Source organism: Tachyglossus aculeatus, chromosome 9 (genome assembly GCF_015852505.1).
Source record: "Tachyglossus aculeatus isolate mTacAcu1 chromosome 9, mTacAcu1.pri, whole genome shotgun sequence".
Taxonomy (NCBI): domain Eukaryota; kingdom Metazoa; phylum Chordata; class Mammalia; order Monotremata; family Tachyglossidae; genus Tachyglossus; species Tachyglossus aculeatus.
In genome coordinates, this window is record NC_052074.1 from 37,599,552 (window position 1) to 37,623,136 (window position 23,585).

The 23,585-nt window shown below is 47.1% G+C and overlaps 1 protein-coding gene across 1 annotated transcript in view; it reads right to left on the bottom strand.

Annotated features, from left to right (window-relative positions):
• LRP1B (LDL receptor related protein 1B) overlaps positions 1-23,585 on the bottom strand; it is a 564,327-nt gene that overhangs the window by 158,904 nt on the left and 381,838 nt on the right. The window contains exons 35-41 of the mRNA XM_038750885.1: positions 23,379-23,510; positions 13,647-13,781; positions 12,599-12,728; positions 10,792-10,918; positions 10,415-10,566; positions 10,067-10,191; positions 8,052-8,423 (exon numbers count right to left, since the gene is read on the bottom strand). Coding sequence (XP_038606813.1) covers positions 8,052-8,423; positions 10,067-10,191; positions 10,415-10,566; positions 10,792-10,918; positions 12,599-12,728; positions 13,647-13,781; positions 23,379-23,510 — 1,173 coding nt within the window. The remainder of the gene's footprint in view (positions 1-8,051; positions 8,424-10,066; positions 10,192-10,414; positions 10,567-10,791; positions 10,919-12,598; positions 12,729-13,646; positions 13,782-23,378; positions 23,511-23,585) is intronic.

Genomic DNA, 23,585 nt, shown 5'->3' on the forward strand with positions numbered 1-23,585 from the left:
CTGTGCCTCAGTTACCTCATCTGTAAAATGGGGATGATGGCTGTGAGCCCCACGTGGGACAACCAGATTACCCTGTATCTACCCCAGTGCTTAGAACAGTGCTTGACACATAGTCAGCACTTAACAAATACCATTATTATTATTATTAAGTGGCAGAAGTGGGATTAATAAAAGTAGAAACAAGAACAGTAATAGTATTGGTGGCAGGAGTAGTATTAGAAATAACAGTAATAATAGTGGCTCCTTCCCCATGCGGCCACCATAATAATAGTAATACTGGTAGGAGTAACAGGAGTAGTGGCAGTAGTAATAATGATGGTATTTGTTAAGCTCCTACTATGTGCCAAACACTATTCTAAGCAGTGGGGTAGATATAAGGTAGTCAGGTTGTCCCACATGGGGCTGACAGTCTTCATCCCCATTTTACAGATGAGGTAACTGAGGCCCAGAAAAGTAAAGTGACTTGCCCAAAGTCATACAGCTGGTAAGTGGCGGAGTAGCAACAGTAGTAGTAACTGTAGTAGTAGTAATAATGGCAATGGTTCTGGGCACCCAGTGAGAGCAGTGTACCATTCTAGGACACATTCCCTGCCCCAGATACCATTATCATGAGTTGGCTGTGGGAAATTGCAGTCTGATGCTCCAAATATTTTTTTTTAACCTCGATATATCCCCAAGTGCCTAGTAAAATGCTCGGCATACCATAGGCAACTGGAACAGTGCTCTGCAAAAGCAGGCGCCCAATGCAGTCTGCTAACCACACTAGGTGGCCTGTATATGCATTCTGCAGGTAATATGCATCCAATACAGTACTCTACCTGGGAGGTTCCCATCTCAGTGGAAGAAGCAGCGTGGTCCAAGCAGCAAGATCACAGGCCTGGAAGTCGGAAGATCTGGGTTCTAACCTCAGTTCAACCACCTGTCTGCTGTGTGACTTTGGCCAAGTCACTTCACTTCTCTGTGCCTCAGTTACTTCGACTGTAAAACGGGGATTGAAGCTGTGAGCCCCATGTGGGACATGGACAACCAACCTGATTGTCTTCTATCTTCCCCAGTGCCTGGCACATAGTAAGTGTTTAACAAATACCATAAAAAAATTACAATGCTCTGCACACAGTAGACACCCAGAACAGTGCTCTGTAAAAACCAGAGGTCCAATACAGTTCACTGATCACAGTGATAATAATAATTGTAGTATGTTAAGCGCTTACTATGTGGCAAGCACTGTACAAAGCACAGAGGTAGATTCAAGCAAATCAACCCATATGAGGCCCTGTCTCAAACCCCATTTTACAGATGAGATAACTGTGACCTGGAGAAATAAAGTGACTTGCCCAAGGTCACACAGCAGACATTTGGCAGAGCTGGGATTAGAACCCATGACTTTCTGTCTCTCAGGCCTGTGCTCTATCCATTAAAATGCTCTGCATACAGTAGGCACTGCAAAGAATAGATATCAATACAGTGCTCAAAACACAATAAGTGCTCAGTACCAGTGAACTTCACACAGTAGGTGTTCAATAAATAATGTTGATAATGAAGGCGAGGATGATGATGAGATCAGTGATGATAAAGCAAGGGGTACATTTCAGGGACACTTTTCTGGAAAGGTGAGATCCACAGTCTCTGCCCATATTTGTTTAATGGCCTCATATATTCAGTATTGAATAAAGAAATGACCACATCTTCTTATATTTAGAAAGCTGATTGATTACTGCAGTTTAAACAGAGCATTATCTTTTACGGCAGATCGAGAAACTGGGGTATGGAACATGGGCTGTTATACATAAATATCCATCCTAAACCCAGATAACTTCCAAATTGTTCCACTGTCCTCGGGATTTATATTATTCTACATAATAGCAGATGCAAATCTCTGAATGCATGACAGTTGGCCGAGTTGTCCATTTCGTTCACACATTCCATATTAATAAAATGTGAAGTATCTATAATTCATTTACTCCCTTTGAATAGGTGGCTCGCACATCCCCTAGGGAATCACTCCTTGGAATTCAGCACTTCCATTCGTACTAAATTCCAAATAAATTGCACTCATCCCCATGAACTCTCCCTGCCCTCTCCTCTCAGTGGACAAACTACAGGAGTTTGCTTGTCAAGCCAATCAATCCAACAATCAATCATATTTACCACAGACACCGGGGCTCTCATGCTCAGCATCCAGCTAGTAATGGTAAAAGTATTTATTAAGCACTTACCATGCACAGAGCACTGTACTATGCACTGGGAAGGAATGACCTTCAACATTTATCCTAACAATAATAATAATAATAATAATTATGGTATTTGTTAAGCACTTACTATGTGCCAGCCACTGTTCTAAGTGCTGGGGTAGATACAAGATAATCAGTTTGGACACAGTCCCTGTCCCCCACATAGGGCTCACAGTCTTCATCCCCATTTTACAGATGAGGAAACTGAAGCACAGAGAAGTGAAGTGAGTTGTCCAAGGTCACACAGCAGACAAGTGGCAGAGCTGGGATTAGAACCCTGGTCCTTCTGACTCCCATGCTCTATCCACTAGACCACGCACTTCTCTGGCCACCCATCATCGTGAGCTGCACCCTCAGCTCTAGTTTCTGTTGTACTCTCCCAACCCCAAGACCCAGTGGGCAGGGAAAGTTTCTTGTACATACTCTTCCAAGTGCTTAGTACAGTGCTCTACACACAGCACTCAATAAATAACAATGATTCATTCATTCATTCAATCGTATTTATTGAGCGCTTACTGTGTGCAAAGCACTGTACTAAGCGCTTGGGAAGTTCAAGTTGGCAACATATAGAGACGGTCCCTACCCAACAGCGGGCTTAATGATTGCTCCATCCAGTACGGGGCACTCAGTAAGTGTTCCCTGTCTACTGTAAAAATCCCTTCCCACCAGATTGAGAAGCGCTTACATATAGACCCTGCCCTTTGATTGGCACTGGCTGAATTTCCCCTGTGGCAAACATCTGGTAATTCCAAAGAAAGACACGAGGCTCCTCCTTTCCCAGTCCCTGTCACAAACGTCACAAATGAACAAGGGGGGGCCCGTGGGAATCTGCTAATTCATAAACCTTGGGCAAAGTAAGACATGAAAGGTACTGTATTTCTTGGCTGGGAAACCCAACAAATTGATAGCTTCTCAACCAACCAAGTATTTTGGAAGGCAATTTTAGAAGTTCTCTTCGACCGAGTAATTTTGGAAAGCTGCGGTGTGAAAATACCTTGGGGAAGAAAAAAAAAACTAAACAAAACATTGCAGCACCGGTCATTCTGCCAAGATCCTTGCATTCAGTGGAGGATTTTTTCAAACATTCATCTTTATTCATTTCATAAAACAACAACAACACATTTTCCACCTAGAGATGTTAAACTAGAAAGCTCTGAGGAAGACACGATGAATTGATCTTTGAGAGCTTAGTAAATAAAGCTTCTACAGTGGCATTTAAAAACTGCTTTGCTGCTCTTTTATATTCAACTAAACTTTATTTACTCTCATATCTAAGCCAAATAGGCTGATGGCATTTTAGGAGGATGAGCTGACTGAAATGTCTCAGCCACTCAGACAAAAATGAGAAAAGTCTTCCAGGGGAGAACTCGAGGTCCCCTAGAAGACTTTTCCCATTTTCTTCCGAGTGGCTGAGTTCTCTACTGAGTCCCCACCTGGTCATCCATGTGCTCGGGTTCTCTGAAAAATGGCAGGTTCAAGCAGGTCTCAGAGACTTGAGGTGGGGTTCGAAACCTTACTCCCCTTTTCCTGGCTCAGAGAAGCAGCATGGCTCAGTGGAAAGAGCGCGGGCCTGAGAGTCAGAGGTCACGGATTCTAATCCCGGCTTCGCCACTTGTCAGCTGTGTGACTTTGGGTAAGTCACTTAACTTCTCTGGGCCTCAGTTACCTCATCTGTAAAATGGGGATGAAGACTGTGAGCTCAATGTGGGACAACCTGATTACTTTGTATCCCCCCAGTACTTATAACAGTGCTTGGCACATAGTAAGTGCTTAACTAGTGCCATTATTACTATTTTATTTATTATGATTATATGTCCCCAGACTTCCTAAAAGAAATTCTTGCTAAGACACACAGTCCCTCTTTGGCTCACCACTGGCCTCTATTGCACCCTCCCCCACTCTCCTAGCCTCTACTGGCTCCCTTAGACTCTACTAATTCCCCCCGTCCCCATGCCCACCGCATGCCCCACCGCACTTATGTATGTATCTGTAATTTTTTTTTTTATATGAATGTCTGTCTCCCCCTCTAGACTCTAAGCTCATTGTGAGCAGGGATCGAGTTTGTTATACTGTTATATTGTACTCTCCCAAACACTTAATGCAGTGCTCTGCACATAATAATCGCTCAATAAATATGACTGACTTGTCCCATACCCACCCACTGGAGTCTCTTCCCTCAGATCCACGTGCCTTGGGGCTGAGACCTAGGAAAGCTTTGAAGGACGGTGCCATTTGCTTACTTTCCAGGATTCCCAAAATATGTGTCTGAGAAAAAAAAATATTTTTCCCCACCAGTTCTGCCTTCTGCCTTCCATGAGGATGTGCAAAGACCCAGTGGAGGCCCCAAATTGAGCACGGTCACAGGTTGTTCCTGAGAACCCAGATCCTCCCTCCCACTGGGGATCAGGGTCACACCATGTGACATACTGAGCAAGCGCCTGTCCACAGCAGGAACCATTCTGGTAAATCACTATACAAAACACATCCAGGTCTGGCAGGGGGGCAGAGGACAGGGTGGGTATGCCACAGTGGTGTGAAAATAACTGCCGGGGAAACGTGGGCACAGACTCAAAGAAACATTGAGAGGAGACTGGAATGGAGGGAGAAAAGACAGTTAGAGGATTCCCTCCTCTCCTCTCCCACCCACACTCTAAATCCTGATCAATAGATTGCAAGCATCTCAAGGACAAGAACTATTTCTCAAGAATCTAGTACAGTGCTCTGCATACAGTAGGCATCCGGGGCAATATTCTGTGCCTAGTTGATGCTCGATGAATACTGACGATTTTAAACAGCGAGCAATTTGTGTCCCAACAATTATTATTTAAGAAAAACAACAACGAGACTTTGAGAATGTTTCCTACCGACTCTGATTCACAGTAAGTGGCTTCGCTGGACAAGGGGGCCTCCAAGGACCTCGATCGCAATGGTGCCAAGAAAACTGCTCACAGAAAGCAGCTTAGAGCTGAATATGGAGAAGTGAGGTCAAATCCGATGCTTATCATTACAAAATGAGAATTTTTGTGGTCGGAAATGAGGCCAGTTCACAAGTTTTCCTAATAGTCCCTGGGGCTGTAAAGGCTACTGAATCTGGCTCCCTAGTACTAATCACCCAAGCCTAGATCGTGCTCTGTTTTGGAGACTCTCACAGGTCATAAAGGAGTTTCCCTGTGTGTGGGTGCACGCGCGCGCACACACACACACACACATACATACCTATATATGTATATGTATATATAGGTATGTATATATGTGTAGATATATATATTCCTGGGAACATACCTTAAGCTATTAATCTATATGGAAATGGAAATTCACCACAGAGAGGATTTCTATTCTTAATAGTCAATGAACAGCAGGATTTTCTTCTTCTAAAAGAATGAGATAGCTGATGGCCTGGCTTTGGGGATCATTTTGACTTCAAATCCTTCCCTCAAGAAATCCTGATAAATGGTCTTTTTCTACAAACCGTTTAAACTAGAAATATTTCTTATTGGAAGGTAAAGTGTCCATTCCTCTTACTACTAAAAAAAGTGTACTTTTCAAGTGCTTACTGTGGGCAAAGCACTTGACTAAGCGCTGGGAAATAATGCTCAAGTTGGAATTAAGCCTGGTCCCTGGTCTTCTGGGAGGATCCCAGGTTCCTCATGGTCCAGCACGAGGGTGGCTGTTTCTCTGAATCCTCGGTCTGGGTCCAACAGGAAGGCAAGCATTTCCAGTGGCCTTAATAATGGCAGATGGCAATAAAGAGAGAGCACGGAGGCAAATGGGAACCCAATAAGAGATGAGACTGGTAACGTTTTCAAGGAAATCACTGACTACACAGACCGTTTGACCCTCTATCTGGTTGGTGGCTACACTGGGAGGGCTACCTTTCCAATTTATGTGGACAGAATGAAACAGAGAACTCTGTCTTCTCATCTTCTGTCCTAGATTGATGGGTGGGCAGACTCTTGGAGTTATCTTTGACTCATCTGTCTCATTCCACCCACCTATCTGTCCCCAAATCCAGTTGGTTCTACCTTCACAACACCACTAAAATCTGCCCTTTCCTCTCCATCCAAACTGCTACTGTGCTGATTCAAGCACTTATCTTATCTTGTCTAGATTACTGCATCTGCTTCTTTGCTGACCTACCAGCCTCCTATCTTTCCCCAGTCCAATCCATACTTCACTCTGCTGCACGAATCATTTATCAATAAAAACGTTCAGTCCATCGTTCCCCACTCCTCAAGAATTTCAAATGGCAGCCCAACCACCTCAGCATCAAGCAGAAACTCCTTGCCATTGACTTTAAAGCACTCAATCAGCTTTCCCCATCCTACCTCACTTGACTAATCTACCACAGCCCAGCCCGCACACTCCGCTCTTCTAACGCCAGTTTATTCACAGTGCCCCAATCTTGTCTGTTTCACCACTGACACTTTTCCCACATCCTCCCCCTAGCCTGGAACTGCCCCTCCATATATGCCAGACCATCATTCTCTCCACATTCAAAGCATCATCAACGTCACATCTTCTCAAAGAGGCCTTCCCGGATTAAGCCCTCTTTTTCTCCAGCTTGCTCTCCCTTCTGTGACATCTATGCACTTGGATCTGTGACCTTTGGATATTTGATATTCACCCCCTCCTAATGCCACAGCACTTATGTACCTATCTTCAAATTATAAATTATAAATCTAGGTGGAACACTGTCACTGGACTCCCCACGGAGCACAGGCCTACAAGACCGTGTCAAGACTGTCTAGTTTCCCTGAACTAGGTGCTCTGGCCCTTGTGGGCAGGGACAAGCCAGACACATTCTATTCTATCTTGGCCTGCAACTTGCTCTGCAGAATACAAACAACCTGAGGTTTTAACCACTGGAAAAATAGCCACAAAGCAAATTCCATCAAATTATTTTTAGATGTTGGTGAAAGAGGACAGCGACTGTGGTAATTCTGAAACAATTCCACTCCGACAGAATACAAAGATAATTATCTGTTTATGTTGCTCCGGGGTGTGGAGCAATGTGCTCAGAACGAAGGTGTGAACCTGCTAAGAGCATCACAAGGGAAACCACACAATGCTAAGGAACAGAAACACATTTCCAGGTAGAGACGAGGGTAAACATATGATTCAAAATACGATTGAATTGAATTGAATAAACATCACTCAGTTTAGCATTTGGAGAGAACAGGCTGGGCTTGCTGTACTTGCAGTGGCCTCGTTAGCCCTGATTGGGCAGGGCAGCCCCAACAACCCCTGTAGACACAAGGCAAGGAAGCACAATGGGCATCACATGGGTGCCGCTGGACATAAAGCACCACAAAATGATGTCATGTGTATCGTTCTGCTGAAGTCTGCCCAAAACCACCTGACTCGACTCCCACTTCCTCCACAGACTTTGCATTCTCCCCACCACCACCCTCGAGGCCCCTGTGAACAAGGACACTGCTTCTGAGCCACGGGACTTGATAGCAGCAGCTGCAGCTTGGGAGAACAGGGGTTTGGGTGCATGGAGGGTTCTTTGGGAAGCAAAATCGGCAGATGGGGAGAAGAGTGACCCTGTTCTGATACTGCCTCCATATGGAAAGAAAACATGTCAGTGCTATCCCTTTCCTGGAGATCCAATAGCCACTATATCTGAACCAGGAGACTGGGAGGAAGGATGTCTGGGCCATTTCAGCTCGTGTCTGTGGAGACCCAGACCTGTTCTTGGTCTTCCCCTGCCCCCCTGGGGCCCTGAGGGAAGTCCAGAAACTCCCCTGGGCCCAGAGCGGCACCCCTGCCCCACCCATCCGCAGAAGACTTGCGGAGACACCATGACACGATACTCACTCTCTACGATGATCTGCCTGCCATCCCAGTTGTCGCTGATCAGCTGGATGTTGCCGAAGTGAGCGTCGCTGAAGAAGATGCGATTGCTGCCCGTGCCCCGGGGGCTGTAGTCAAAGGCCAGCGCGATCACATTCCGGAAGAACTGGGGGTTCTCATACGGCCGGACGGGTGCATTCAGGTTGTTCTCATCAGAGAGGTGGATGCTCTTGAGGACGGTTCTCCCCGAATAGAGCAGGTAGCCATCAGGCCGCAGGCAGGTGGCCCCGTCGGCAGCCAGGTCGCCGTGGGCACATGCACAGGCCCGCTGCCCACCTCCCCGATACAAGCACAGTTGCTGGCATCCCCCATTGTCTTCCATGCAGATATTGGTCCCTGGGAGGAGGAATCACCATTGGAGAAACTGATAGCCATTACGGGCCTCCCGTCAGAACTGGTGGCCCTAACCAAGTCCGGCAGCATGACTGTGATGCTGCTTGACGGGAGCCCGTCCAAAGCAGGCACACCTTTTTAAGGTTCTCATGGAATCTGGGCCCCCATGACCTGCCTTCTGCCGGCTGCCCAGAACAGCTGCTTGGACCCACCTGGGAAGATGAGCGGCAAGGCTAACGACTCCACTGTCTCTCATCGGCCCAGCGAGGGGCCGTCAACCTGGAATGGGTTCTAATTGGGAGATGCTAACAGCCGCTCTCTGGACTCTCAAGCAGACCTCACCTCTGTGGTCTGGTCTACCAAATCTTGGATTCCTTACTGTGCTGGGTCTGACCTTCCGGTTAGCTGGACAGACCCATACATGTGGGAATTGGTTACTGAGCCCTGCACATCCTCAGGCTGGACGTCGGACGAAAAGGTAGCTGGGAAGCTTTTCCAGAGAGAGAGAGACAGTGATGAATTGGCTAGGGTAATCGTAAAGGGGGCTGACCTCCAGGGGAGCCACAGACAACTGACATCCGCCCTACTTTTCAGTCCATTGTCTTGTCTGAAAAAAGTCTTCAAGGCCCAACAGATTTAGCCTGACTTGTGATCCTGGAGCAGACAGGATTAAGGCTGAGGTCCTTTATTGGGCTGGTACTGGTGCTAAATGTCTTGGAAAACCGACCGGAGCATCGACCAGCATCCACTTCTAGTAACGATAATAATAAATGCAGTGTCTGTTAATTGATTACTATGTGCCAGGCACCGTACTAAGCTTTGGGGTAGATACAAGGTGAGTGGGTTGGAAACAGTCCTTGTCCTGCTTGGGGCTTGTGGTCTTAATCCCCATTTTACAGAAGAGGTAACTGAGACACAGAGAAGTGAAGTGACCTACCCAAGGTCACACAGCATACAAGTGGTAGAGCCAGGATTAAAACCCAGGTCTTTCTGATGCCCAGGCCCATGCTCCTTCTACTAGGCCAAGCTGCTACTTACAGAAGCAGTGTGGCTCAGTGAAAAGAATGTGGGCTTTGGAGTCAGAGGTCATGGGTTCAAATCCCGGCTCCACCAATTGTCAGCTGTGTGACTTTGGGCAAGTCACTTCACTTCTCTGGGCCTCAGTTACCTCATCTGTGAAATGGGGATTAAGACTGTGAGACCCCCGTGGGATAACCTGATCACCTTGTAACCTCCCCAGCGCTTAGAACAGTGCTTTGCAGATAGTAAGCGCTTAATAAATGCCATTATTATTATCACTCTTATTAGATCCCAGGATAACCAGCTTCCTCCCTTTGAATGCCATGCAGATTTGCCTCGAGAGAACAAGTTGTGATCTCTTCCAGGGATATCTCAGCTCTGCTCTGAGGGATTGGACTGCTGGGTGGTCAAAGAGCATGACAGCTTCCAATCCAGACCTCGACTGCTACTCGGTGATCTATGAGAGCACGTTCAGACAGACACACACACACACACGCACACCTACGGCAGTGCACTATTCCTTGGAGCACTGTCCAGGGGGAGGATTAGGTTTGGGGCTTTAGAGACCCTGGATGTGGTGAATGGTGAGTCCCTGGGGGTGGGGGTGGGGGGGAGCTGGCACTGACCTTTCTCTCGGGCACGGTTAAAGACCTTCACTTCCTTCAGGTTGACCCCCAGGCCGGTCCGCATGGTGACCGCGTCAGTGGCGTCACCTTTGTGCCCCCTCCGGATGGATCCGTTGGCATGTGCTCTGCCAACGAGACCCAGAGATGTGGCTAAGCCGGCCCCTGCGGGCACTCACAGGGTAGATTGAGCCAGCTTTCGGGACACCCGCCACCCACTCTGGAACCCGCCCCACCAGGACCTGGCTGGTCCTGGGGCCATTTTGGGGAGGAGCCACACTGCCCAGGCCCTAGCATGGGGGGGGCTGGTCCTGCCCGGGTGATGCCAGCATTCCTGGGGAGGGTCCATACCTGTCAGACCAGTAGATGTATGCGCCAAAGACCGCTACAGAAAACAGGTCCACGTGGCTTCCCGAGAGGACCACTTCCCGCTCCCCTCCACGCTCGAGGTCCAGCCGTTCGATCTTATCCGTGCGGGCATCACACCAATAAAGCTTATTCTCCTGAGGGCCGAGAGATTGCAAAACCCCCTTCACCGTGCCACCAGGGGAGGACTCCTCCATTGAGAAACGGGGGGCTGCTTGTGGTGGGCTGCAGTGGGCACCGGGGGGAATCACCCACATGAATGATTTGATGGAAAATGGTGAGGGGCTGGCAGAGGGATGACGCCTCCCAGCAGTAATGGGCTCTCGGGATTGAGAGGGAGAAATGGTGGAGAAGTCACCAACCTGGTAGTCCACGGAGATCCCATTAGGCCAAGCCATCCCCGAGCTCGCAAGGACCACCTTCTCAGATCCATCCAGACGTGCTTTGCCTATCTTGGGGGTCTGCCCCCATTCAGACCAGAACAGGAGCCTAGAAATGAAGCAGGAAATGGTAACGGCACCCAGGCCACCCCGGATCGGTCCACTGCAAGCTTGTATTTGCTCAAGGCTGAGGCAGGAGACCCTTTAGGACAGCAGAGGATAGTCGGGGAGAGCTGGGGCTGCTCTCAGCCCCCTCAGATGGTGGGGAGACAGAGGGTGCAGTTTCCTACAGAGAGAACCCGAGGCTTCATTTCAAATAGAGTTCAAGAATGTGAACCCTGTGTGGTTCAGGGACTGTGTCCAAGTGAATTTACTTGCATCCATTCCAGTACTTTTACATGGTGCCTGATATATATTACGTGCTTAACAAATACCACAAATACCACAAAATTGGAAATGAATGGTGAGAATCAACACTTGTGTCCATACTTTCCTCCACAAGTTGTCTCTTGCCCCATCCTTTTGATGCTCTCAGCTGTTTCAATATCACCAATGTCCCACACCTGCTCCCTCTCCTCATCCGGCCCCTGCTCACACCCTGCCCCATGGCAGACTTCTGGGACAGGGAGGATGCTTCCCCCGATGCTGGTGCGTGAGCAGCTCTAGGCAGGAAATGGGCATGGTCAATGGATGCTATTGGAGGCTCCGTACCCCCTGATGTGTGGGTGACAACCTCACCCATCCCGTGGCTTCAGAGGAAGTGCTCCGGCCCCCAGTTGGTGGGGCCAAGGGGGGCATCACAATTGTTGGGTAAGGACTGTCTCTATGTGTTGCTGACTTGACTTCTGAAGCACTTAGTACAGTGTTCTGCACACGGTAAGTGCTCAATAATTACGATTGAACGAGAAGAATGAATGATGAGTGGCGGTCTCACTCAACTCCTCTATCTGACCAAGGCATTGCTGCGGAAAGTGAGATGTCCCTTGGCTGCGTCAGGAGTTGGCCAGACTCTACAGCACCCTAAGTGCCCCAAACTGCATGTGTGTGCGCATAGGTGTGTGCACATACACACACACACTCTCTCTCTCTCTGTCTCTCTCTCCCTCTGTCTCTCTGTCTCTCCCCTGCTTCAAAGACTTATTTGGAGGCACAGCTTCTCTAAGAGGCCTGTCCTAAGCCCTCCTTTCCTCTTCTCCCACTCCTTTCTGCATCACCCTGACTTGATCCTTGTATTCTTCCCCCCCCCAGCCCCACAGCACTTATGTACAAATCTGTAATTTATTTTTGATATTAATGACTGTCTCCCCACTTCTAGACTCTACGCTCGCTTTGGGCAGGGAATGTGTCTGTTTATTGTTATACTGTACTCTCCCAAGTGACTAGTAAACTGCTCTGCACACAGTAAGCACTCAATCAATGCAGTTGACTGACACACACAAACACAAGCACTGAACAAAGTACTCTAGCAATGGCCTTGTACTGAACTCTCCCATTCACTCATCACAGTGTGCTGCACACGGTTAGCTACTAAATATCATAAATTAATTGATCGGCAGGCACCTTTCTTTCGAGATCTGTGAGCTGGAGATCTCTTGGCCCCAGCCAGGATCCCAGTGGCCACATCAACTGTCAGCCGGGCCATGGCCCTCACTATGCTTCAGAGAGGGTTAGTGGCTATGGTGGGGAGGGCCACTGGACGATTCAGGAACACCTCAAGATGTGTCTGCATTTCTCCCCACACACTGTGCCACAGCACCCAGATTATAATTCATGACAAACTGAAAGTTACCCTTTCTCGGGGTGCACCGCAATAGATCGGGGCTGATCCAGGTCCTGAGAAATAATCACATATCGGAATGAGCCATTGAGTCTGGCAACCTCGATCAAATTGAAGCCATGATCAGTCCAGTATATGTTACCTGGAGAAAGATAAAATCCAGAATAAATAATGATGGCATTTGTTAAGCACTTACCCTGTGTGTGGCTCAGTGGAAAGAGCCCGGGCTTGGGAGTCAGAGGTCATGGGTTTTAATCCCAGCTCTGCCACTTGTCAGCTGTGTGACTTTGGGCAAGTCACTTAACTTCTCTGGGCCTCAGTAACCTCATCTGTTAAATGGGGATTAAGACTGTGAGCCTCACGTGGGACAACCTGATCACCTTGTATCCCCTCCAGCGCTTAGAACAGTGCTTGGCACATAGTAAGTGCTTAACAAATGCCATCATTACTACTATTATTAGGTGCCAAGCACTGTTCTAAACACTGTTGTTGCTGGTGCTAGGAAGAAAAGCAGCTCCATTTTAGAAGGGGTAGATGCAGTTGAACATCATTTTTGGTCTTTTTTGATCACTTCCTCCCTCTGCCACAGCCAGGCCCATAAACAACTGTTCTAAACCAGACCTGTCCTGTCATATTCCCAAAATTCTCCAAGTTCTGTTCCTAGACTGGGACATTTTCCTGGCAAAAATAGGTGGCAACTTTTACCACCTAAAGAAAGTACAAGTTTGAACTTTTCAAATAGCTTGGGGCAAAGGAGTACTCATAAAGGGGTGTGTGTGTATGTTTAATTTATATATATTTTTTCTGTTGTTGGGCCATCTCCAGAGAGTATGGCAAAGTTAACCCTGGATAATCTACTTCTACATAAAACCCCACATCCTGAGGCTGTAAGCCGTAAAAAGACTGCAGCTGAAAGCTAAATAGACTATTTACCCCTGTGGCTAGAAGTACAATAGTTTATTGTCATCAGCTAGAAAGAGATTTTCTGAAAAGGAGATTGAGCCCCCAGAAAAATAGACATCAAGGGTGGGGAAGGGAAAGAGCGGGTGAGAGGTGTTACCGGCCATCCAGTCGACAGCTATTCCTTCCACTCGCCCCAAGCCATTGGTCACGATGTCTTCCTTCCAGGTCTGATCTCGCTTTGCCCGGCTGATCTTGTTGGAGCCCATGTCTGTCCAGTAGATCGTATCATTGCCTGTTGATGAAACCCGGAGAAAGTGTTGATGGTTAAAAGCTCTCCAAATGGCCCCGGGAAACACAAGAAGCAACATGGTGGAGGGGGTACAGCAGGGACCTGGGGGTCAGAAGACCTGGGTTCTAATCCCAGCTCTGCCACTTTTCTGTTGTGTGATCTTGGTCAAGTCACTTCACTTCTCTGGGCCTCAGTTATATCATCAATAAAATGGGTGTTGAGACTGTGAGCCCCATGTGGGACAGGGACTATGTCCAACCCGATTTGCCTGTATCCTCCCCACTGCTTAGTACAATGTCTGGTACATAGTAAGCGCTTAACAAATACCACAATTAAAAATGGAACAGGCATGGGTCACGCCATGGTGTCCCCTGTGGCCTCACAACCCAAGCAGAGGCAGGTGAGCTAGGGAAGGCCTGGTGTGATGAACACCTTTTAGCATCTTATTCTCAAGTGTTGGAGCAATAGCAGGATTGTGAGCCCCAGGGGGGATGGAGACTGCAACTCAATTCCTTGCATCAATCTCACAGAGTGCTTCACAGAGTAAGGGCTCTATATACACCCTTACAGACCAGTTGTTTTGGAGGTCAATCCATCAACTGAATTTATTGAGCACTTCCTATATGCAGAGAACTGTACAAGTGCTTGGGAGAGTACAGTATAACAGAGTGAGCAGACTCATTCCCTGCCTACAATGAGCTTACAGTCTAGAGGGGGAGAAAGACATCAAAAATAGATTATTTTTAGGAGGTGAGCTCTCAGTAGGGCCTTGAAGGGAAGAAGAGAGCTAGCTTGGCGGATGTGCGGAGGGAGGGCATTCCAGGCCAGGGGGATGACATGGGCTGATGATGGATATGAAGAGGGAGGGCGTTCCAGGCCAGTGGGGAGGAGTTAGCAAGAGGTTGGCAGTGAGATCCTGGAAAGAGTTCAGCCCAGAGGGAAGTCTTGGAAGACACCAATGGCCCTGGGAAGAGGAAACAGGAGAAGGGGTCTGGTGCTTACTCGGTTCCCATGGGCAGTCACCTGGGCCACCCCCTCCCATCTACCCTTAAGCATCGCTCACTAGCTCCCGGCAAGGGCCCTTGTACTAGGTTCCTGATGCCCGGGATAAAAGTAATAAACCACTAATGAATCCTCTTTGTTGCTCTCATCTTGAGGCAAGCCAATCAATACGAACTCTAATGGGCCATTCTCCTATAACAACAAATCACCGAGATCGCCACCCTGTGAGGAGATCAAATCAAATCGTGGGCTGCCAGGGCTTGGGATATTTTAACCCCCTTAAGGTGTCCTGCTGAAAAATCTTCACCCACACACTGGGCCTTGCAAATTCTTTTCGCAGCAAGTCAGAAACGCTCGCACAACTGGCTGGCCGCCGGATCCTAAATGGGATCGGTGTGAGACACTGTGATGCTAAAAACAGCTCCACTTCAATATCTAGAACCGTAAGTTCTCCAGGGAACAAAAAGGGCCCCTCACTGTTCCTTAAGTAAGCATGGCCCCTCCTTCCAAGCAGTGTCTCTTTGGTGCCTTTAGGATGCATTGGGTTGGGTATAACTTCTTTGGGGCCAATTTGGACATTAAATGACTAATAATAATAATAATACCTATAATGATGCTATTTCTTAAGCTTTTACTTTGTGCCGGGCACTGCACTAAGCGCCGGGGTAGATACAAGCAAATTGAGTTGGACACAGTTCCTGTTCCATGTGGGGCTCACAGTCTCAATCTCCATTTTACACATGAGGGAACTGAGGCACAGAGAAGTGAAGTGATTTGCCCAAGGTCACACTGTAGACAAGTGGCAGTGGAAGGATTAGGACCTATGACCTTCTGACTCCCAAACCTGTGTTCTATCCACTATGCTATAGTAGTGCTGTAAACCATAATTACTGAATATATAATAGGACATTCAGATTACTTTCTCTCTCTCTCTCTTCCCCCCCTTCCCCTTCCTCCTCACCCAAGAGAAGATATCAGATTCCTAGGTGCTGAAGGGATCATCTTGTCCAAGACATTCCTTTGGGAGACTGTGGTCATCCGTTTTTCATCATGGTGGCCACCCCACTTCTCCCAAGACACCTTTGTGGCAAGGACAAGGGGCGGCCTGGTCTCACCCACTCCATTTCTGAATCCTGAGATGAAAATAACCTAGCAATGGGAAGACTTGAGGGTGGAAATGGAACTCCTAGGGTAGTTAGGAGGGATAGGGATGGATGCTAATTAGTTTTCTCATCCCATAGCTTCCAGTTTCCATTTGGAATGCTGGGAGTGGATCAATGGAGAAAATTCCTAACAACCAATTCCAAATGAAGACTGAATTCACTATTAAGGGCTTCATACATTTGCATATAATAATAATTATGGTATTGTTAATTGCTTACTATGTTCCAGCAAGCACATAGTAATTGCTTACCTAGTAAGATTTTGCATATATAAAAGCAGACAGCACAAGGCTCTGTTCAAATGAGCCTGAAGAGCTCACAATCAGAAAACCATTTTTCCATATGAGTTTGGAAAAGGGAACAAGGTTTTATTGAAACAAGCAGCATATTTATTACAAAATTAAGACAAACTCAATAAAGACTGGGCACTTGTTGAGGTAGAGGAAAGAAATCAAATTTGCATCAATTTTATCCAATAAAGAAATAAATGCAAAAATGCCAGCAGATATAACAAGCAACCCCATTCCTGGTCAGCCTCTTGGTTCTCCTAGCCCATGGCTCCCAGGATGCTTGGAGGATCTTTTTGCTGGGTTGCTCTGCTCGACACCTACCTTTAAGATGAGGGAAGAGCCATCCTACACTCCTGACCCTCCCCTCTCCATCCCTGACTGCTTTCCCTACTCCTCAAGAAGGTCCATTGGTTGCCCATCCACCTCCGCATCAAACAGAAACTCCTCACCATTGGCTTTAAAGCACTCAATCACCTTGCCCCCTCTTACTACGACCTAGCCCCCCTACTTCACTCCTCTAATGCTAAGTTTCTCATTGAACCTCAGTCTCATCTATCGCACTGCCAACCTCAGGACCATCTCCTGTCCGGAATGCTCTCCCTCCTCAAATCCAACAGACAATTAGTCTCCCCCCCACATTCAAAGCCTTATGGGAGGCACATCTCCTCCAAGAGGACTTCTCTGAGTCCTCCTTTCCTCTTCTCTCACTTTCTTCTGCGTCACATCAATCAATCAATTGTATTGATTGATCCCAGGCTCCCAGACTGAGCCCCTTCCTTCCTCTCCCCCTCGTCCCCCTCTCCATCCCCCCATCTTACCTCCTTCCCTTCCCCACAGCACCTGTATATATGTATATATGGTTGTACATATTTATTACTCTATTTATTTATTTATTTATTTTACTTGTACATTTCTATCCTATTTATTTTATTTTGTTGGTATGTTTGGTTTTGTTCTCTGTCTCCCCCTTTTAGACTGTTAGCCCACTGTTGGGTAGGGACTGTCTCTATGTGTTGCCAATTTGTACTTCCCAAGCGCTTAGTACACTGCTCTGCACATAGTAAGCGCTCAATAAATACGATTGATTGATTGATTGATTGATTGAGTGCTTACTGTGTGCAGAGCACTGTACTAAGCGCTTGGGAAGTACAAGTTGGCAACATATAGAGACAGTCCCTACCCAATAGTGGGCTCACAGTCTAGAAGGGGGAGACAGAGAACAAAACTAAACATATTAACAAAATTAAATAAATAGAATAGATATGTGCAAGTAAAATAGAGTAATAAATATGTACAAACATATATACATATATACAGGTGTTGTGGGGAAGGGAAGGAGGTCAGACGGGGGGGATAGAGAGGGGAACGAGGGGGAGAGGAAAGAGGGGGAGGCAAGACCTCGACTTGCTCCCTTTGTTCATCCCCCCTCCAAGCCCCAAAGCACTTATGTACATATCTCTAACGTTTATATTAATGTCTGCCTCCCTCTCTAGACTGTAACCTCATTGTGGGCAGGGAATGTGTCTGTTTTATTGTACTCTCCTAAGCTCTTAGTACAGTGTTCTGCACACAGTAAGCACTCAATAAATGTGACTGATTCTAGGGATCCAGCATGGATCACCCAACACCCCTGATTCTTCCCCAGTGTCCCAGCATGGACCATCCAACTCCCCTGACTTAATCTCCATCTCTGACTCTCCCTTCATTAGTTCATCATAAACCATTTGTATGTGAACTTATCCAAGCCCTTCTTGAACCATCTGATATTTTTGGCTGGTATAACTTTCTAGAGGAAGGGATTCCATCTATTCACCATTAGCTCTGGGAAGAGCTGTTTCCAACATACACTGTTCTTGTGTCCACAGCTACCAGATTCCACTGGGAGACACACATGCATACATGCGGTTGTTGCTGAGGACCAAGCTATATGTCAATAATAATAGTAGTAATAATGATGAAAGTTTTTGTTAAGCTCTTTTTATGTGCCAAGCACTGTTCTACGTGTTTGGGTAGATACAAGGTAATCAGGTTGTCCAACTTGGGACTCATAGTCTTAATCTCCATTTTACAGATGAGGTAACTGAGGCACAGAGAAGTTAAGTGACTTGCCCAAAGTCTCACAGCTGGTGGAGTCGGGATTAGAACCCATGATATCTGACTGCCAAGCCCGTGCTCTTTCCACTAAGCCACACTGTTTCTCTAAGCTACAAGCTACATATCTTAGGAGAAACAGTTTGTCCCAGTAGTTAAAGCATGAGCCTGGGAGTAAGAAGGACCTGGATTCTAATCCAGGCTTTGTCACTTGTCTGCTGTGTGACCTTGGGCAAGTGACTTCACTTCTCTGGGCCTCAGTTACCTCATCGGTAAAATGGGGATTAGGAATGTGAGCCCCATGTAGGACACGGACAGTGTCCAACTTTCTATTTACCCCAGTGCCTGGCACATAGTAAGCACTTAATAAACACCATAAAAAAGTCACAAACAGCAAAAATTGGAAATCTCCCTAGACACAAGATGAAGAAACTACGTATAGACTAAAAGCTCCTTGTGTGTAGCTACCGTGTCTACTAACTCTGTTGTTTTGTCCTCTTCCAAGCACTTAATACAGTGCTGGGCACTCAGTAGGTGCTCAATAAACACCACTGATTGCTAAACACATACATGTTAGCATCTGTGAATGAAGCCTGAAAATGTCTTTGCATCACTCATCTTTTCAGTCAACCCATCCCTTTCAGTCCCACAACGCTAACTCCCCGCTCACAGAAGTACCTGAAATAATAAAGGCAACGTCGTTAGCAGCTGGGGAGGAAAAAAGATCCTTTCCAGATCTGGAAAAGGTTATCATTAACAATATAACAGTTTCAATGTAATCTCTATCTCCTCTGACAGCCCTGACCATCTTCCTAATCAGTTGCGTCACAGGGTGCCGCTGGAGTGCCCGGAGAAGTCTGGGAGATGATTGCTCTCTGATTTGCTTTCACCATTACTGAACCCTAGGAGCCAGGAGGGAGGAATGCAGTCGATCAGCCATTCGTGTTTGGACATAAACTGAGGATTCAGCTCTCTCCTTCTCTAGAGAAACTCGACTTTCGCTGCTGGAGCAGGAAACCAATGGAGGAAAGCAGCCATGGATGTGATTGGATTTCGGTCTGAATCTCACTTAGGGCATGACCCCAGAGCCTTTGGAGGTTTTGTTGGGGGATTATTTTTGGACAGTAGCTAGCTTTTCAGTTATGAATTTCAAATTGTAGACTGTAGAGGCAGAATAGCGTGATGATGATGATGATAGCATTTATTAAGCACTTACTATGTGCAAAAGCACTGTTCTAAGCGCTGGGGAGGCTACAAAGAGGAGCAGCGTGGCTCAGCGGAAAGAGCACGGGCTTTGGAGTAAGAGGTCATGGGTTCATATCCTGGCTCCGCCACATGTCTGCTGTGTGACCTTGGGCAAGTCGCTTCACTTCTCGGAGCCTCAGTTACCTCATCTGTAAAATGGGGAAGATGACTGTGAGCCCCCCGTGGGACAACCTGATCACCTTGTATCCCCCCAGCGCTTAGAACAGTGCTTTGCACATAGTAAGCGCTTAATAAATGCCATTATTATTATTATTATTATTGTTACTACAAGGTGATTAGGTTGTCCCACGGGGGGCTCGCAGTCTTAATCCCCATTTTACAGATAACTGAGGCCCGGAGAAGTTAAGTGACTTGCCCAAAGTAACACAGCTGACAATTGGATAATGCTTAACAAATACCACTATTACTATTATTAGAAGTAGTGTGGCCTAGTGGAAAGAGCATGGGTCTGGGAACCAGTGGCTCTGTCACTTACCTGCTGTGTGACCTTGGGCAAGTCACTTCACTTCTCTATTCCTCAGTTCTCTCATCTGCAAAATGGAGATGCAACACCTGTTCTTCCTCTTAGACTGTGATCTTGTGGGGCCTGATGATATCATATATACTCCAGCATTTAATACAGTGCTTCAAAAATAGTAAACACTAACAAATATCACAATTATTATTATCATTCTCACTACACTGTAGGGTCCTGGACTGCAGAGACTGTGCTTATTGACTCTACTAGCTCCTCTCCCAGGAGCTTAGTACAGTGCTCTGCAGACAGTAAATGATCGATAAATATCATTGATTGATTGATGAAAAAAAAGGAGCTATGCTCCCATTAACTTCTGGGACACAGGACAAAATAATGCACCTTTGAAATAGAATATGTCAGGTTTTTTTTAGACTGTTGCTCTAAGTGACATAATAAACCATCACTGGCAAGTTAGTTGCTGGCATCTGATGCAGGGCAACTTGAATAATCATAATAGTATTACTAATAATAATGGCATTTATTAAGCACTTACAATAAGCCAGCACTGCACTAAACACTGGCAAAGATTTGTGTCCCACACGGGGCTTTTGCTCACAGTCCAAGAAGGAGGGAGAACAGGTATCTTATCCCCATTTCGTAGATAAGCCCCGGAGGCACAGATAGGTTAAGTGACTTGCCCAAGGTCACACAGCAGGCTGGTGGCAGAGCCCCGCGGGACAGAATATGTAAAACCAACAATAAACCAGCCAGAAAAATATGAGCCACATTCCACCCTGGAGAAGGGAGTCAGTCAGTGCAAGATGTTTTTGAAAAATGCAGCATCTCATACAAGAGGTTTTCAAATCAAGTTCCAGGAAATCTGGCTTCAAGAGCATCCAAGGGAAACATTTCAATGGGAAATTCTACCTCAAACTTCTTTAAGAGATGATTAGACTTGGGAAAACGGCAGACCAAGGATGTGGGCTTGTGCAGAAATAACTAACTCAGATGCTTTCGATTTTCAGAGATGAGAGAGAAGGAAATATGCACACTTTCCTGGAGTAGTTCTTGCTTGATTCATAGGGTTCCAGGGACTCCTCATGAAAAGCAAGGTCAGGAGGTAGTCTAGAGTTGGATGGGGATGGCAGAGAAAGCCTGGGGCCTCCAAGGCCTCTAGTTTGTAGCTGGGAGATGGACGTGGACTTATTTATTATTATTATTATTTTCTTTATTAAGCACTTACTATGTCTCAAACTCTGTTCTAAGCATAAAGAAAAGTACACAATAATCAGTCCAGTTACAGTTCCTGTCCCACTTGGGGCTCACAGTCTAAGTAGGAGGAAAAAGAGACACAATCCCCATTTTTCAGAGGAGGAAATTGAGGCACAAAAGGAAAATGACTTGCCCCAGGTCACACAGATGGACACGGTCTCCTGGGTCGATCTTCCAGACACACACCAGTACAATTTGATTTTGAGTTGTTTGGGAGATCTGCCTCTGAAACATGAGGCCTCTGCAGCAGTTAGTGATGTTTGCTTCTCTCTCCTCATTCCCACCTGGATGGTTCCATTCTAAGAGGAAAGCTTGCTTGGCTTTTCAGAATTACTGCGGAATGGGTTACGGAGGGAGTCTGACCAAACCTCAGGGGTCCTGACTCCATGGGGGTTATGCGGGGCAGGGGCCTCCACGGCTGTGGGATCTATGCTTGCTCATCGCAGACCCTCTAACATCACTTGAAAGAATCCCTCCATGTCAGAAAAGACCGAAACGATAGCTTCTGGACCATTTGCTCTCTGCAGCATCTGTTGCTGCTGCTACTGCTTTCTTCTCCATCCCAAACTGCTACCACAGCCATTCAAGTATTTTTCCTATCCTGCCTGGATTACTATATCAGCCTCCTTGCTGACCTCCCTGTCTCTCCCCACTCCAGTCCATACTTCACTCTGCTACCCGGATCACCTTTCTACTAAAATGTTCAGAACACATTTCCCCATTTCTCAAGAATCACAAGTAGTTACCCATCTGCCCCCACATCAAACAGAAACTCCTTACCGTTGGCTTTAAAGCAATCACTCACCTTGCTCCCTCTTAGCTCACCTCATTACCCTTCTACTACAACCAACCCTACACACTTTGCCCAAAGTCACACAGCTGACAAGTGGCAGAGGTGGGATTAGAACCCACTCCCAAGCCTGTGCTCCTTCAAAACTCCTGTACAGTATTCTGCGTAAAGGCCATTGATTAATTGATATCCTATTAAGAGTGTAATCTCCTAGAGGGCAGGGATTGTGTCTTCTAACTCTACTGTATTCTCCCAAGCACGCAGTACAGTGCCCTGCAAGGATTAAGGGTTTACTAATAATGATTGATTAAGGGAGTGGCTAATGGAGGACTGTGGTTTCACCCCTCCTCGCCCCCAGAGTCTGTCACAGGTCATCCCTCTTCTGCCCAGAGAGAACGGAGGGGCAGATCACATAAGCGCTTAGTACAGTGCTCTGCACATAGTAAGTGCTCAATAAATACAATTGAATGAATAAATTCCTCTCTGCAGACTGCGCAAAAACTGTGAATGGTCAAAGACAAAGGTGATGACGTGTCTCATTTCCCTAAGCTAACATCAGGCTGAACGTGCACCTTTGCTAAAAGGCTCTAAGTAGGCCTTAATCTCCTCAGGCCCCTCCCTGGCACCGCTCAAACCAATTTGGCCCGAATCAGGCCTGGAAAATTCCTGTGCTTAGAGCACAGATAATCACCTGAAACTAATACACTTTCCGCTCCACAAGGTTAACTTGTGATCACTCCCGTGTTTTATTGGGATTAGTCTGAATTCACAAACACACCATGGAGCGCCGCGGGGCTTCCTTCCCCTGAATCTGAGCACTTAATTCCTGAGCACATACATATGGAAGGCAGCTCGGGCAGTCTTGACGACTTTCCCGGGGCCCTGGGAGAATTGCACGGCCACCACACACAGAAACAGCCGCCTTTGGGCAGAATGGGAACTTCCGCCGGGTCTCTCTCAGGGCCAGGCCACATCCTCCCCATCGCCTGGCCGACTGCTGGAAGCATTCAGGAAGCAAACTTGGAAAATGGCTGGTGATGGGAAAGCAGGCAGGTGTACAAAGGGATTCGCTGAGAGCAGTGGGATGGGGAGAAGAGATCAAGGTCTAGATGCCATCTCTCCCATCTGCCTGAGGTCCCGAGGAGCAGAATTTTGGGCACAGCCACCGAAAACATTCACTCCCACCTGCACCAGGGCCTGCTCCCTGGTGGGAGATGGATGAGGCTCGGCAGACACAAGCCTAGAAGGGACACCCAGGGCCTCCTTTACCTGCATGGAAATCTATGCCCACGGCGAACGACATCCCCGACACAGGCATCAGGGCATCCATTTTGTCACTGGGTTCCAACGGGATCCCTCTGATCCCCTCCTGGACCGAATACATAAGGAAGGACTCGATACCTAAGAGGGAGAGAACATGGTGAGCCATGAAACGCCACATTCAGGAGAGAGAGAGATGCATTTGTTCAGAGCCCT